Source organism: Eucyclogobius newberryi, unplaced genomic scaffold (assembly GCF_026437365.1).
Source record: "Eucyclogobius newberryi isolate DKJ021-1_F unplaced genomic scaffold, fEucNew1.0.hap1 SCAF_1, whole genome shotgun sequence".
Classification (NCBI taxonomy): domain Eukaryota; kingdom Metazoa; phylum Chordata; class Actinopteri; order Gobiiformes; family Gobiidae; genus Eucyclogobius; species Eucyclogobius newberryi.
This window is the reverse complement of record NW_027315723.1, coordinates 48,863,966-48,881,836: the sequence shown is the minus strand read 5'-3', so window position 1 is coordinate 48,881,836 and position 17,871 is coordinate 48,863,966. Positions and strand designations below refer to the sequence as shown.

General features: G+C 42.9%; 1 protein-coding gene across 2 annotated transcripts; it reads right to left on the bottom strand.

Moving 5' to 3' along the window:
- Positions 1-408: 408 nt before the first annotated feature.
- On the bottom strand, positions 409-15,409 carry ube3a (ubiquitin protein ligase E3A). Of its 2 annotated transcripts, none has more exons than XM_072447799.1 (11): positions 15,092-15,409; positions 14,585-14,629; positions 13,573-13,868; positions 10,984-12,227; positions 9,166-9,310; positions 8,886-9,091; positions 5,786-5,950; positions 5,531-5,686; positions 5,383-5,456; positions 3,525-3,668; positions 409-3,125 (listed from the first exon to the last, which is right to left on the bottom strand). In XM_072447799.1, exons 1-11 carry the CDS (start codon positions 15,166-15,168, stop codon positions 3,005-3,007), a joined length of 2,673 nt encoding a protein of 890 aa, XP_072303900.1. In that variant the 5' UTR covers positions 15,169-15,409; the 3' UTR covers positions 409-3,004. The 2 variants fall into 2 exon arrangements, with proteins under 2 accessions (XP_072303900.1, XP_072303909.1); XM_072447808.1 differs by having other exon boundaries at positions 15,144-15,409.
- Between the last annotated feature and the right edge of the window lie 2,462 nt (positions 15,410-17,871).

Below are 17,871 nucleotides of genomic sequence, written 5' to 3'. Positions count from 1 at the left end.
TTGTTTTTATATTTCATGTTTTGAAATGGAGACAGACGGAAGAGTTGAGAAGATGCAGCACAATGCAAAAAAAACGAAACTACAACTTGTGTATAATTTTCATTCCACTTGACGATTGTGCCACTTTGTGATGCTTTAACAAAAAATGCCAACATAATTTAAGTTTGTCGTAACAAGGCTAGTAATGACAGTAGGCTATGCCAATTTAGAGTTCTAGCTGTTCATGTTTACCTCCTCCAAATCATCTAAGACCTACTTGTAAAGACAATGAAGAGACTTTACTGCACTCTTCTATATTTGAAGCACACGATGGCTCAGTCCAGCTCCAGATCTCCACCAGGATCTGTCATGTGACACAAACAGGATTATGGCCCTCAGTGTTACCGTGTTTCGACAAATCAAGACACATTGGAAAAAGCAGTCATCTTTATTGAGCATGTTTTCACAACACTGAATACTTGGCGCCGTTCACCACTGTTCAAGGAGTCAAACCAACCAATCAACTGCTTCCCTTTCCCAGGTTGAACTTCGACCTTCGACCTTCACTAGAGTTCGTTCACATGTCCGAGGTGTGTGCAGCATCTCGAGCGTCCGGAATAATAAGAACCGAGGTACGACGTAATGACAAATAAAACTGGATAAACCATGACCCTGGCTTTGTGGAGTTATGGAGTATGCTAGCCACGTGCTAACCCCGCGGATGAACGCAATGCACCGCTGGCGCCCTTTACAGTGTTCCAGTGCAATCTGTGTCGTTTCAAATCAAAAGGTTTAAATAAGCGACCCGACAAATAATGACACAGTTACCCCAGCCGAACAGAACAACAAATAACGACTAAATAAGTGCATCCACAGAAAGAATGGCTCATGGATGTGTGGTGCGACTTAGTGGCGTGGTTGGAGTCCCTTCCCATATTATTAGGTACATCTGTGTATTGTACTGTAAAGAAACCAACCAGGCATGTGACAGAAATTCAATGTGATCAGATTTTTCAAAAAGGCTCAAAATGATTTTAACCCCCAAAATCTGTAACAATGGATACACCACAAAATGATGAGTCATTATTCAACAAAACATTGTACAACTAGCTGCAACTCTAGGACTAACCCACATTTGAATTAAAGTAAAGTCCAAACTGTAGTAATGTACCGGTCAGTTTGAGGTCAATTCACAACCAAAACACGGATTGGTTTGTCATTTTGTCCCTCACCAACCATCGTTTTTAAACAATTCATTTTCGTAATCTCTAATAGCTTTAAATAGTATTCGGTGATCGAGTTTGGGCGAAAAACAGAGCTGAATAGAAGCAAACACAAATCTACTGTACGTTTGAAATTTAAAATGGTTTGCTAAGCGATGGATGTCACAGAGGTTGAGTTTATGGCACAGTTCGTCGTCAAGTCATCATTTGCTTTTATACACCAATTCTTTTCTCTTAATATTTTAGACACCGCATTAAACGTTTCATGGAATACCTGTTGCCACATTAAAGTACAAAATCAAGGCTCCACTCTGCACATCCATGCTGGAATAACCATTACCTACTGCCTCGTCACGCACACGTAGCACACGCTAACCACATGGGCCTGTTATAGTTTGGTTGATCCGTCTAACAGCGACACTGGTCTTTAATCTAGAACACAGGAAGACATCAAATGCTTTGCGACAGTCGCGGCAACCTGTGACCAAAAAACATTCAGAAAGAAATGTCTAAGTGCACTTTACACAGCTCAGATCCAGTCTCCTCCCCCAAAACAAAGACGAGACGTTTCAAACTGACCGAAGAGTTCACTCAAAACAAAACGCTCGGTGCAAACGTGGTAAACTAAATAGTCCAAACAATTCAACTCAAACGTCTACAGTGGCCAAGAAGTGCGGTCGAAATTTACTTTTGACAAGTTTAATGCAAATGAATGGTGCGTTCTGTAACTTTTCAGGGGACGGCCCAGCACATGCACGCCTCCATGAAGGTGTACTCGCTTTGCTTGGAAGGTTTCACAGTACAGCATTAAACTTCTCTATCTCCATGCAGACAAGCAGGTCACGACAGAGGAGAGCCCGTCCAGAGCAAGACCAAGGTGTTTTTTTTATATTAGCGATTTCTGTAATATAAGATCCGTGTTTAATGCCATACTATGGAATGTTCCAGGCCAAGAAAAAAACCTTTTCATGGAGACAAACGGGGCGGACCCAGTTACGTAAAGCAATTAACTTACAGAAGCAAAAAAGAATGAAACAAAAGAACATTGAACATACTATGCATTTTGAATGGTTTCACGTGTGTTGCTTTTGACGGTCTAAAAATGAAATGCCCATGAACACAGTCCAACTGCATCACGTGTCACAAATGACAGTCTCACCCACAGAGGGAACTGCTGCTGTGATTATGGGCGTTACAAAAATTAAACTGAATAGAACAGACCAAATTGTGGTTGTCAATGTGACAAAAATGGTGCTTTGCCTCAATATAAAACCCTTTCAATCTAAGGTTTGTAGGGGCGGGGCGTTCAGGGGTTACACCTGTATGGCAAACCTGCCTTCTGGCTTCAAGTTTGGGGTAATGCAATAAATTGGGTCCAGTTCTAATAACATATGTTCCATATTCTCTTGTATAAACAGTGGACATGAGGGTCACTTTCTGTCACTCCTGCTCGTTGCTACCGGTGCACCTCCTGGCCACCGAGGTGAGATGGTAATGCGTGCTCACATATTCAGACTCCACGCTCTACACAGTGTACCCAAACAGAGACAGCGAACATGGCTAATAAATAATTCCGTAAAGACGCTGTACAGAACGACGGTGGCACATTCAGAGTGTGGAGCGCGGTTTGGATCTGTGCTTCCGACCACTGAGGGGGACAGGCACCGTGGAGCTGCTCCTTCTGCTCCACTCCCATTGGTCGCTCTGTGGCTGGTAAAGGGCTGAGGGCGGGGCCAGAGGTTGTCATGTTGTGGGCGGGGCAGGGTTGGGCGTTTGAGGGGCGGGGCAGGGTTGGGCAGGGCTCAGAGCATACCGAACCCTTTGGCATAGGTAATGGCTTTCAGCAGTCTCTCTCTCAGCTTCTCTCTGCCGCTGTACTCGGGCAGCAGGAGCACGTTGAAGCAGGTGTGGGACGTGGGTAACCTGCACAACACAAATCACATGGCGACCATTATTAAAACCATTCCAGAGTCGACTGGTTCTCACGCATGTTGGATGATAAAAGTGTTGCCAGACTGGTTGCTGACCAAAACTCGGTGGGAAAACGAGAGCCGTCACTTTCAAGTCAATATGAGACAACTAAACGCATTATGTATATTATTAGGGTAAGGAATATGGTAATTTCATGAACTGATTGTGTAGGTGCCGTTTAGTCAAATGTATTCCTCCCAGGTCTGAATATTTTTCTGACAGGATTCATTTTAAACGACCCGAGCTGATCGTTGACAATTTGAAACACTGAATACATTTTTCGGGGATATGCAGAGGACCACATTGTATCCAGACCAACTACTTGTGTGAAAGACAAGCGTGTGTTCCGACCTGTCTGTGTCGGGGCCGTTCTTGGCGATGATCATCTTGAGTTTGCCCAGGCCTCCCACAGGGGCTCTGTCGGTGCCAGTGGTGAACTGGAGGAACAGGCGCTTCTGCTCCTCTCCGAACGAGTGCAGCGTCTCCCAGAACTCCCTGTAGTCAAGGAAACACAAGTCAAGCATCTGCATCAGTACACAGACACTTCTGTCATGTCCTTTTTCTGAATCCGTACTATACAAAGTTGTGCTGTGATTTTTTGAAAGGGGAAATGTACAGTTTCACTCTCAATACAAGAAACTGTTGTAAATGGAAATTGCCTCCGCAGAGCAACACTGCTCGTTGAGCAAACAAATATTCATTCTAGAAATATATTTTTAGCAAACTTGGGGCCAGATTTACTCAAACAGATGCTAAATTGGCCGTGCTGCACCTTATTCACCATTAAACTGCATGTATTACGAGTGGTGCAAATCTGATGTGTAAATGAGTTTGCTGCACAGGTGCTTCTGCTGCTCCTTTGGGAGAACAGACACACAAGATATGAGAAAGGAAGATGTTCATTAGCCTATTCATAGTTGGCCCAACACTTCACAAAAATATATATAGCCTTAGAGCTGGGTTGAAATAATAGATTCTCCGATTTTTAATCGATTCGCATATTAATGACCGATTATCGATTCGTACGTCAAAGATCGATTATTATTTTTTTTTTTCTTTAAATAAAAATTTTCTACATTTCCCTCAGTGAACTTCAATCTACCTTCAAGAAAGATAATTCAGGACTCCTGGATTATCTTTCTTGAAGGTAGATTGACCCTTAACCTTTTCATCAGTCTTCCATCAGTAACTACCAATACTTGTAAGATTTGCTGTTTAATATTGATATAATACTATATTATGTTGCTTCTCTACACAGTCATGAAGTGAAGGAAACGGTTCAAATACATTTTTAATAACATTAACCCCCGGATCGAATCGAAATCGGATCGAATGGGATCTGAGAAATCAAAAAAAAAAAAAAAAAAAAAAAAAAAAAAAAAAATCGATTTTGAAACGTAAAAAAAAAAAAAAAATATATCGGGAATCGAATCTTGGAATTTGAATGGAAACTCAGCTCTATATAGCCTATATTAATCTTTGATTCTATAGCACAGCAATGTTTTTAATCCATTTCAATCTAAATCTATTTAAAGGGAAAGACTAGGTTATGTCTTCTTCAAAGATTTGAAGACGTGCTGATTAGATTAACGTGCAGAAGACATATTCTGCCTGTGAGCAGCGCCTGCCTGTGAGCAGCGCCTGCCTGTGAGCAGCGCCTGCCTGTGAGCAGCGCCTGCCTGTGAGCAGCGCCTGCCTGTGAGCAGCGCCTGCCTGTGAGCAGCGCTGCCAAAAAGACCAATCTGGGACTGAGGATCAGGAGGTTTTTAACTATAGCCTTTATCGAAAGCAGAGTTTGAAATGGATTAACGGGAAAACACTTGATCTGCTCCAGGTCAGATGAAACTCCAGGTAAAGTGTGTTATGACCATAGTCAAAAAAACATTTGTAAATGCGCCCATGCATCATTTGAAATCATAAACATCAAACTGACGAGTAAACCGCAGTCTGTCCTGCATTAAAGTTTACAACTGAGTTTTAAACATACATTTTCACACTTTTATGCCTCGGTCTTGAGAAAATCAGTTTTAGACATTTGCATTTTCTCTGCTTGGCCCCATTTGACATATTCATCAGGTCCCATGAGCTGAGAGCCACTAAATTTGTATGGAACAAGTCTAAGGAAATCCATCTGAACAGGGGGATGATTCTAGTACTTAATAAACAGTATTTTTTGCGGATGATAAAAGAAACTGAATTTGCGACTTACTTAATAATCCTTGAATCTCTATTATAACCGCCGTCGTATTCTGTCGTTTCTTCAAGTGCTAGAAAGTCGAGGTTCTGCAGAGACGAGACCAATGAACAGATGAGAACCAGAACCACTCTGGCGGGTTTAGATTTGGGCAGGAACTTACCCGGCTTCCACAAATGAGCAGCTCAATCTCCTCCGGTCGGAATAAGTACTTGAGCGGTGATTCGTTGGTGACCATATGGAAACCTCTCCTGAAGGCTTTGAACTGTTTCTCTACGCTTTTGTTCAGTATGTAGTCCGCGTACTGCGACACGAACTCCTGGGAGGACGGGACGGTAACAGTTAAGACAGTTGGAAGAGATTTACAGACCAAGAGAATACAACCGCGAACACCTTCCACGTGACGGACGAGCCTCACCTTTCTGTTGTCGTTGGTGACGGGGATCTTGTCCCCGTTTTCCCTTAGGTTGTGCATGAGGGCATTTCCAAACAGGTCTGTCTTAGAGATCTGAAAGGTGATCATCATGTCGTCCTCCACGCTGCCCTCGTACTCCAGCAGCTCCTTCAGACTTTGGTGCAGAACCTACAGCAAACGCCACAGTCAGTGCACGACCAACCGCTTGTTAACTACTACGGACGCTTTCAGGTGTCGAGGAACTGACTTGAAACCACTTTTAGAAGCTTTTAAAACCATTTATAGTTTTCCCTTCTCAGTTAACCACTCAATTTACGAATCAATCACAAATCTGACAAAAACCAAACAGACCCCCATTAATTAATTAGTTAATTGCAATTCATCATACTATTTACATTTGGACATCATATTTTTATACCATATTCTAGTTCAACATTATGCGTGTAGGCCTAATTAAAAACATCCTACACTAAACTTCTGCTTTCAGTATTTGACTCACAGTGGATCACTCACAGGCTTTTCTAATAGAGTCAGTGTTTGACTGAAACAGAACGAGGTGTAATCAGAACAGGAGATTGTTCAGCATAAACCCAGTCAAAACCCAAGACTTTGAACGTTTCTCTTCATAAAGCTGCTGTGGATTGCACACGGCCGCTCCGCAGTGGCAGTGCTTGGTTTGGAAGAGGTGGCAGAGCGGCTGGACACACGTGCACACATGCGCGGCTGCGCACACGGCTGCGCACACGGCTGCGCACACGGCTGCGCACACGGCTGCGCACACGGCTGCACTGTAACCATGGTGTGCACAAACACACAGGAGGGAAAAATGAATTGAATTGCATCAACACAATCATTTTCGACATCATAATTTTGAGTTTCATGCACGTTTGTGTGATTTTTAGACACAAATGCTCCAACAGCCCCTATTTCTCCGTCCCCCTGGTTTCCACCCATACACGCCCACCGCCTGGACTTTGTTCTGTGATATATTTTCTTGAATGATGACGGGACGTAACAATATGCAAATACCACAATATATTCTTTAGGTGAGAACTTCACTGTGGGATATTTATTGTGATATCTTGGACATACAGTATTATCGAAAAGATAGAGGTTTTTCTGATGATAATAAGATCAGATATTCCTTTATTGTCCACACATGGGGAAATTTCGGTGTTACAACGCAGTAGATACAGAGGAAAGGACAGATAACTTATAGAAAGTGTCAAAAAAACTCTTAGAACTCTTATAAACAAAACAAAAAACTCTTAACAAAACTCCTCTCATATCTTAATAGAGAATGGAGGAAAACAAATAAATAGATAAAGGTAAAATTAAAATAAAAGTAAATAATAAAAGTAAAAGTAATAAGACTAAATAATACTAATGGTAAGTAAACACTCTTATTTACATCAGTTATATGCACCTGAATATGACCTTAATGCTTGTGAGTATGACAGTATTACACATGGATATGACAGTATTGTACATGGATATGACGGTATTGCACATGATAAAGTCAGTCAAGTATTGCACGTGTTCAGGACTAACAGTGTTTGTTATACAGTCTGACAGCAGCAGGAAAGAAAGACCTGCAAAACCTTTCCTTCACACAGCGAGGGTGGATCAGTCTCTCACTGAAGCTGCTCTCCAGAGCGGACAGAGTGTCCTGCAGAGGGTGAGACTCATGGTCCAGCATAGATGTGAATCTAGCCAGGACCCTTCTGTCCCCCACCTCCTGCACCGAGTCCAGAGCACAGCCCAGGACAGAGCTGGACTTCTTGATGACTTTGTCCAGCCTCTTCCTCTCCCTCTCTGTGATGCTGCTGCTCCAGCAGGCCACACCGTACAGGAGGGCTGATGCCACCAGAGTCATAGAAGGTCTTCAGGAGTGGCCCTGTCACTCCAAAAGACCTGAGTCTCCTCAGGAGGTAGAGCCGACTCTGGCTCTTCCTGTACAGTGCGTCTGTGTTATGAGTCCAGTCCAGTTTGTGGTTCAGATGAACACCAGGTACTTGTATGAGTCACTCTCTCAATGTCCCTTCCCTGGATGTTCACTGGTGAGGGGGCAGTGGGGTGGCGTCTGTGGAAGTCCACCACCATCTCCTTGGTCTTTCCCGCGTTGATGAGGAGGTGGTTCCGCTGACACCAGTCCACAAAGTCCTGCGCCAGTCCTCTGTACTCCACATCATCGTCGTCCGTAATGAGTCCGATGAGTCGTCAGAGAATTTCTGCAGGACACAGCTGTCCGTGTCGTGTCTGAAGTCTGCAGTGTAGAGGGTGAAGAGAAAGGGTGCGAGGACGGTGCCCTGGGGCGCCCCCACACGGCAGGTCTCCCACACTGCAGGTCCGAGTGTCAGACACACAGTTCCGGGCTCTCAGAAATCATAAGGTTGCATGTTCGACTCCCAGGCAAGATCGGGCCTTTGTGTGTCACGGTGGGTTTCCGCCGGGCACTCCAGTTTTCCCCATAAACCCAAAACATACTGCACTGCAGCGACCACTGCATACAGGATTTTGTATGAATTACTGGAACTTTTCTGAGTGTCTTTAAACAGATCCATGAGTACCACGCTGTACTTGAGCAGAGCTACTATTCGTCGTCTCCTTTTCTCCTTTTCTCCTTTAGCACTTGTTGCCTTGGGGAAACCAAACTAAATCTGGAACTTGGGCTAATAGCAGCGTTTGCAGTGATGCAGCACAAAGGATCATGGCTCAGCTTGGTTTTATCCACTGAAACAAACTCAAAACAAGTATTTATGACGCAAATTCATGTTGTTTAATACAGAGAGCAGACTACGATATTGTGGCAATTTTGCTCTAATAGTGACACGAGGAGGATTTGGCAACATCGCGTAGGCATTATGATACAAATGAAGAAAAAAGGCTATTGTGCTCATTATTGTGAACTGCAGCTCTCCATTGTCAGGTGACAGCATTGCAACACGTGACGCTGACCATTACCGTGATGTTTATGCCGACTATGGTCTGTGAAAGTGACATTTAATAACAGACTTCAACACGTCTTTCTACTGGATTTGTGTGGGCCATGTCAATAGGTCTAATATCAGTCGGTCTCTTTAGCACAGTGATCAGGTCTTACCGGATTTGCGTCTGCCAGGTCCCTGAAGGTGCCTTTCTTGCCCATGAGCTTCCTGTAGACCACCATGGGGAAGTGCACATCCAGAATGCAGTTGTTGTAGATGGCCAGGCCCAGCACGATGCCAATTAGCGTGTACTGGCCCTCATTCTCAAACGATGACGAGTTGAACCAGAAGAGCCGCGTGCGCTCCTCGTAAGCGAACATGCCTGATATAGACATCTTGTATTACTATTAGGATTGTTGACGTTGTAATCATTGTGTAGTAGTAAAGTATTCTAACCAATGTCTGGGTTGAAGATCTCCTCCACCACCAGCTGAAAAAACTCTTTGGAGACACCGCCTTCGTCCACGCCTTGTTCTCCTTCAAACTCCACGTACAGCTGCTTCTTCAAGTCTGCAGGATTTTCCATGGCGATCATCTCCAGCTGCACCACACACACAGACCATTCATGTCAGCGCCTGTCATTTATAGTTTACCGTTATAAAAGGAGTTTCTCACGGGTAACGCCTAAATCTGACAGCGATGTAGAAATATCAGAATTTAAGGATCATCGATCACACTTTACACATCAGGCTCTCACATTTACATAGCGTCAGTCTAGATTACTGTGATAGTTCTAACGCTAGCATCAATTAAGCACGCAACAGATCCTCCTGGTCCTTTAAGCCTGTTCCACACTCACACCTGCCTTTTCAGAACTAACCCACTAACTAGCCTTTTAGTTAAAAGCATAAGAGGCTCAAATTCTAACGGGCCAATGCAAGACATCCAAAGGAGACGCATTCTCCGGCGGTGCCACTTCATCCACAGGATGCACGGGCTTCACCTCGTTCACAGGTGAAGATTTACTCATAAAAATAACACTTTTTTGTTGAATGTACAAGGAGCCAGGGGTCTGTAAAACCATCTTATTTCTAGGAGAAAACGTGCTCTTCGAGGCTTTAGTTCAACTAAATGGCTGCGTATGGAAAGTGAAAATGAAAAGTGAAAGACATATTTGAGAGTAGCCCTTTACATTGACATCTTTTCTGTTCTCTTCTGCATGTTTTCTTTCCTCAAGGTTTGTCCAAACTGCTCTGTGGTTGAAAGTTGCACATATCCACTCTGTTTAGCTGTGCCAGAAGTACACTGTCCCTTGGCTGCTTGTCATGATCCCTGCACAGGTGGACGTAGGTCACATGACGTGGGTCATATGATGTCACATGCTGTGTAGCCTTTAAGTAGGGCGTGCACTGGCTCAGGTAAGGGTTAGATAACCCAAGAGAGGGATCAGGGATGCGCATTTCTTTGTTGGCTTATGTTTATACATGAAATCTGGACAAAGTGAATGCAACTGCGGTAGCCGCTCTTTTTTAATGTCACCTAAAAGGCATTACGCCTCAGGGCTTCCTCTAACAAGCTCATTGGTCTAATCATACGGATATTTTTATAGTTTTATGAGCTTTGCATCATTATTAAAAAGGAGAGACTGAAATATGATTTAAATAATACAAGAATCATATTTTGACTTACGGGTAGGGGTGGGGGATCTTGACAACAATTATTAATGCTCAAAATTGTATTATTCTTTTTTTTAGCTTAATCTTGATGAAAAGGTGCCAAAATGTGCCAGTTAAAGTTTTGGTTGAGGTTCAAGTTGAGCATAAACTATTAAACATAAAATGAATCACTAAAGGACAGAAATCTCACTTTTTACCCTTGTTTAGGGAGGTTAACACTGGACGTTTGTCCCTTTTTGCCATTGTTTTACTACAGACTATAAATTCGATATTCTATTTTTGCATATTTACAAAACAAGTGGATGTAATTCAATGTTTCAATGTAGAAAATAAATCGAATGTCGTCATCTGGACCTTGTTTCGACAAGTTACAAAACAGTGTCCAGAGGGATACAACTAAATCCCTTTGTGCAATAGTTACAAAACAACATTTTTGATATATTTTTTTTGATAAATCTCCCAACTTTCTAATTCCATTTTTTTTATTTAATCGATTTTAATTGCTCTATACTCTGTACTATATAGACTTTTTTTAAAGAACCCTTTGCCAATTCATTTTCCAAAAGCTTGAGAAACTGATAGGAATGGTGTGCCTTACCCGGACCAGAGCGTCGTCAATGATGTGGTCGCGGCGCACCTTGAGTCGCAGGTACGGGTTGAGCTGCTGGCCCTGCACCAGACTGTACAGTACCGTTATCCGCCGCTCGCTGTACATACGGATCCGGTTGTCGTAGTACAGGCCCAGGTTCTTGGTAACAGGGTTGAGGATGAAGGGGCACGTCATGAAGGAGAATTTATTCTCAGTCTCCACCTTAAAGAAAGTATAGTCCTTGTCCATCTCCAACACTTCGTTCAAGGGCTCGTTGATAAACTCTTCGAAGGGCACAAGCGGCCGCCTGCAATCGTTGGTGCGTATGCCTAGCTCGGTCTCCAGCGGATCTACCCTAGGGCCCTTCTTGTTCCTCCTCTCTTCCCCTAGCAGCTCCTGCAAGGTCAGCTCGCTCGACTCTGGGATAGGCTCCTCATCCTCTTCTTCGTTATGCTCCATGTCCAGATCGCCGCCAAGGACATTTGCATAGTACACGATCTTCAAGCACTTTGTCGCCGCCACCACTGCGTCGTCGTCATTTACCAAATTCCGACTGTTGAACTCATTGCTAATGACTTTGTAGGTGATGAGCTGCTGAAACGTCTCCACCATGCGCCGGATCTGCTCGGCCGTGTAGTGGGACCAGAGGCGCGCCAGCTTGGCCTGCGCCGCTAGAGGGAGTTTGCTCATAGCTTTGCAGAACTGCGGCAAGGCAATCTCCAGGTATTCAGGGCTGTGGAGGTTGCTATTCTCCATGACTATTACAAACAAGTTCAGGTAGTTGTGGTCTCGGGAGTAGACGTTGTGGTAGGTCAGGTCGCACTCCACGTTAGGTGAGAGGTAGACCAGTGCGTTGAGGAAGGCGGCTTCGATCTTTTCGTTGGAGAGCAGGCGCTCGTACATCCGCCGCACTGCCTCGATGTCCACAGAGACCTCGTCCGGAGCCAGCTTCTGGGTGTCCCCGTCCCGCGCTGAGGAGGAGGATGAGGAAGCAGAGGGAGAGTCTTCTTCCATGGCTACAACTGAGCACGCCGCAGCCGCCTCCTTCTCGTCCTCGTCTTTGTCCTCGTCTTTGCCCTGGAGGGACTTGAGCTCTTCCTTGGTGTGGGGCTTGGAGCGCCGGAAGCTCTGCACCAGCCCCTCAGCGCTGGAGAAGACCCGGCCGATGACTCGGATAAGGGGAGAGTAGTCCTCTTTCTCTCCGCAAATGTCCAGGATCTCATAGACCTTCTCCTCTGTCAGGTATGACACCTCTAAAAACAAAAATTAAAACAATTCAAAATTGAAGAACTATAAAAAACATGCAAGAAATACTTTTAGGTTTTCTGTTAATCCGAGATCTGAGGAGTGAGAGGAGAGGCTCAGCTTCACCATCCTCTCCCGTTTGCTCCGAATTCAGAGAGGCTTACGTCCATTTTATTAGAGTTTTAATATTTTATTTAAAAGAGCAATTGTATGTTTTATTTGACTAATATATGATTAAGAAAGAGAAATGTGCAAGTTCACTTTAATAATATAATGTAGGCGAGGCGGAGTAATCCCTCATTCATCCAGGAGTCGTAGAAAAATATTCCGTTGTAGTGCACCATTTTTGAAAAACAAGACGTTTCGACTTTCATCCATAATGTTGTATTATTAGTGCCCAATTGCAGTGGGTCCACAGACTTTCCAGTGTGTGGGAGAATGCGGCTAAGTCTGAGACGACACGCGTGTAAAATTTAATTTTTCACTGTATTGAGACAGACGAGCGATGTGACACGGGAGTGGGAGGACACGTGCTGAAACTGAGTCTACAGGGGGACAAAAGCGTACATTGCCCTCTCATTTTATGTGTTGAAAATAAAAAAACTTTAAAACAGTATTGTCTTTGCACCCCTTTAAAACTTGGATCCACTCCCAGTGAGTTTGGACAGGGCCTGGGAGTGTTTTAGACATTATTGCAGACCAGTCCAAAAAAAATTCGGCAATTAGCTTGGTCCCGAACAGGTTTGTACCTGGATACTTGCTACTACATCAATTCAGTACCAACTCTAGCTAGCCACATTGATGTACAATTTTTTTTATTTTTTTTATAAGCCTGGCTTACCCAAATAAGACAGGCTTTGGCTTTAAATAATAATATAATAAAATACCCACATACGTTTTAAGATTACTTAATACTTCATACTCTTTCAAATATAGAACGCCTGGACTGGGTAAACCAAACTTCTAAATCTAGTGTTCTCGCTGGGTTGAGGTTGAAGGATGGCGGTGGGACAAACCGTTCGTGAAAAGTAGCGCGGCGCTCGTCCTTGCAGGCGGAGCGAGCGAAAAGCACCGCGGCGATCTAGATCACCGCGCAAGCCCTAAGATCCCTAAGATCATTGTGCGACGTTATCTTAATACCTGGCGGTATCTTTTCAGCATAGCGGTGACCAGCCGCAGCATGGCGCCCCGCCATGCCAAAACCCCCAAAAAACTGACATTTTGATGAAGTGATGCAGCCATAGGACACACAAAAATGAGCGCAAACAGATTTGGTAACGATGCCCTGGATAAGCACACTACGGGTGGTAAATTGGCTTTTCACCTGTGCACTCTGTATATTATAAGACCAACCTTTGAAGTTGTCCCTGACTGAGTGGTTGTCCCTGTTATTCATCTTGCTGTTGCCATCCTGGTTGCCGTGCGTCTCCAGGTAGGCGGATGCTGTGCCCTTCTTGGAGGGGTGGGGGTCGCACAGTTTGGCGTTAACCTTGTAGAGCTCCAGTGCTTTGACGGCCGCAGCGTTGTTGTCCATGCGGCTAAACCCCAGCGACGACGCGCACCACGAGTTGGAGCACGACTCATTCCCACAGCCTTCAGTTAACTGGTGGTAGTAGCGCTCTATGAGGTGCTTGGCGGCTGCTCGCTTCCTGAGGGGATACAACAGAAAAGAAAAATATGTATTTTTGTTAAATCAGATTGGGTTAGACGAAATACATTTCCCCAATTTAAAAGACAGTGAAGGCAGTCTTAGGAATAGTGTGCCTTGCAGCTGGCAATTGAGAACACTACTAGTTGGGTTTTTGTCATTCTTATGTGATACTTGGGTTAGGTCTTTGAATGCAATTCTATGAAGGAATAACAGTGAATCTGGACAAAATTAAACTCATAGTGAAGCATTTGCAAATACATAAACTTCAATTTTTGGGTCTTTTTCATTGAACTTTCGTTAAGTTTGTTAGAACAACAGAAAATCTCTATACCCAAGCTTCAATCCCAATCCAGGTGACTGCAACTGAAAGTGATAACTGTGATCACAAGTAGCTTACAAAATCCCCATGCACTGCAATGTTTAACTTGTTTCAGAAGTGATATATATATATATATATATATATATATATATATATATATTATATATATATATTATATATATATATTATATATATATATTATATATATATATATAATATCAAGATTTTTAAAAATGCAATAAGTCTTTCAATAAACTATAATGCTGTCTGACTGTCAATACATGTCTTATCATGACCGATACTAATGTAACTACTAATATTAACTATCATCAACCGTCATAAACAGAACAGGAAATAAGACTTTGACACATGAAAACATTTATGGTATGACTTACATTCGGCTTGCTTCTGGGTTTTCGTTTTCAGACTCCTCGTTTTCTCTATAAAACACAAAAATCAATGCATATGATGTGTGTATCAACACAATGCACAAGAGACAGTTCATTAAATACTATATCAAAGTTAAAATAGACCTATGTAGTTTATCTCTTCCTCCCAGAATTGCTCCACAGTAAAGCAGAAATACATCAGAATGTAGCCAATGTAGCAAGGGCATATCAGGCTGCAGTAAAAGATGTCAAGAGGCAGACATCCAAACGCTAAACTAGTCAATATCTTCAATTATTGCGTTAAATTAGCAATTATTTGGAATCAATAGTTACACATTTTTAAATTTATTTTCTTGAAAAAGCTCAGTGTAAGCATATAACGTTGCTTTAAGTCAATGCTAACTAAAATGACAGAGCAAGACAGCCTCGGCTGCTAAAATGTGGCTAGCTCCAATCCGCAGCCTTTCTCCGCAGAGGCCCCCAATCCCCGGCCTTTCCTGCGCGGCTGCCCACCTCACGTCTCCTCTTGCTGGGCTAAGCTGGGCCTGTGGTGGCGCACACTCACAGTCCTCCTTCTCGTCGGAATTCATACGACTATATCCTCTGTTGTGGTGGTTGTTTGGGGGGGACTCCGTCGCAGTGTGTGCACGTTTCGGTCACTGCTCGGGTTAACTCCAGGAGAGCGGGGGGTTTGGATCTGCCGAGGCGGGTTTACGGTTAAAAACTTCATTCACGGCCTTGTGCTAAACCAGGCTCTTCGCCTCGTCTCAGGTGCACAGCCATCTTGACTACAGCATCAGCCCACGGCCCACAATGCAGCGCGCTGGACGTCAGGAGCCCGGTGCTCGGTGTTTTATGGGCCCGGAGCGGATCACTGGACCGGAGTCAGCACTCAACGCATAATACACTTTTAATACTCTTTACACACTGTTTCCCATTATAGTGGAGACAAACACAAGCTGGACTATACGTTGGCATAAAAAACTCACACTTTATCGCTAATTAAAGATAAGATAATATGTATTTGCCCCAGAATTGTTAAAGCCTGAATAGACAAAAAATAAAATAAAAAGTATTTCTTCATTTATATGATTTTTTTTGTCATTTTGTAAAATCTCCATGAAAATAGTGTTCATTCACGGAGAATGTTCTAAAGTATGGTTTTAATTTGGTAATTTCCTATAATTATGCAGATGACTTCCCATAATCTAAAAAGTTATGTTTTTTTTGTTGTTGAGTCTTTTGTTACCTGCAAGGGATTTGGTCATTTTTTGGAAAGTGTAATTTTACTTTTTTTTTTAAAAAATTCTTACTTTGCAGGATAATCCATAGACCCGCCCTTTACCCTGTGATATACGCAATACGCGCCACAATTGGCAGAGATGAATATCAATCAAAGCACTGAAGTCTGTGATTGGACGAGCCTTTGCGCCGCGGCCATCCTCGTGGCGCAGTGACTTGACCGTGTCACGTCGAACAAGTCACTGGAGCCAGCGGCTTGAGAAAAATACCCACCAAACTACAGCAGAGAGACACTACGGCACTCTGGTTAAGTGTAAGTATGTATTAAAGTAATAGTGTAACATTTGTATGGTGTTGTACATGTATTTGACCTATATCCTGCACAGACCCGCTGCAAATTGCAAGGCAATGAGGATTAGCGCCATTAGCCAACTTGCGCTAGTTAGTGTTTAGCTGAAAAACTGGTCGCCATCAACTTATGTTTGTGAATACGGGTTGCTTTGTCTTTGTCTTCATACTGAAGTTCTAAGTTCTTAATGTATTAAAAGTCAGTTTCCCGTCTGTTTTTTAAGGTCTTTATCTTACCAGTCATGGGTTATGCTAACTGCACGTGGTCGGGCTCTCCAAGCCTTTCTTAATTGAAGTGGCCGCGCATTAAGCCGCCCGAAGCCCTTGCATGATTTATAATTCAGTTTTTATTTGACCATTGTCACATTTTAATGGTTTATGCGGTTGCTGTATTTTTCAGAAGCAAGCATGGGTGACGAATGGGAAGAGGTGAGCAACTGAATCTGTAGTGCAAAAGCAACAGGTGCACAATCATGCAACTATTAATTGAATACTTTCCCTCATCTTCAGACTACAACCACTTCAAGCCAGTCAAATGGAGGTTCGACTGACATTCTAGTGTCTTTAAAATATTATATTTTTTTAAATAAATTATATAATAATTTGACTCTTAATTTGTTAAAGACTCCAAAAAAGATTTCTGGAACAGTGACGGGGATTCTGGAAGAGGTAGGTGTAGGTTGTAAATAGAACTTAGTACAAGGCAAGGCAAGTTTATTTGTAGAGCACATTTCATACACAAGGCAATTCAAAGTGCTTCACACAGCAGGAAAAATGCATTCAAATCACAAAGAAATTACAGAAATACAATAAAATTAACTAAATTAAAAATTATCAATCCAACTGATTTTCTAAACTAACAAAATCACAAACAAAAGAGAAGAGTGCAAAGAAAAAATCCTTTCAGTCATATGCGCAGCTAAACAAAACTGTTTTTAGCTTAGATTTGAACATTGTCAGAGTAGAAGCCTGTCTCACATCTTCAGGAAGACTGTTCCAGATTTTAGCTGCATAAAACTGAAACGCAGATTCACCATGTTTTGTCCTACTCTGGCACCAGCAGGAGGCCGGTCCCTGAGGTCCTCAGAGTCCGAGATGGTTCATATGGCACTAACATATCCAAGATGTACTTTGGTGCTAGGCCATGGAGAGACACAAGCAGAGCTGCTTTAAAGTCTCTTCTCTGAGCCACAGGGAGCCAGTGCAGAGACCTGAGAACAGGACTGTGATCATACTTCCTGGTTCTAGTCAGGACCCGAGCAGCAGCGTTCTGGATGTACTGCAGATGTTTTACAACTCGTTTGGAGAGGCCAGTGAGCGGCCGTTACAGTAGTCTAATCTACTGGAGACAAACGCATGGATAAGTCTCTCTAAATCTGGTTTTGACAGTATATTTTTGATTTTGGCAATACATAGTACATTGATTTTTAGATCATTGTTTTGTTCTAGAAAATATGCTACATTTACTTATTGTGTGGATTGTTTACAGGAGAAATGCTGCAAATAGAGCTGAGAAATACAGAAAATAAGTTCTTGTATAAAAGTTGGGTGTATGGAAGCATTTCTGTACTGTATGTTTTAACACTTCTTTTGAGATGACATTTTATTTTACTGTCATTGGTGTTTTTTGTCCATCGCCCACCTCTAGCTGTGAATTAAAACCTTGGTAATTATACACTCTTCATTATGTATATTTCCCTTTT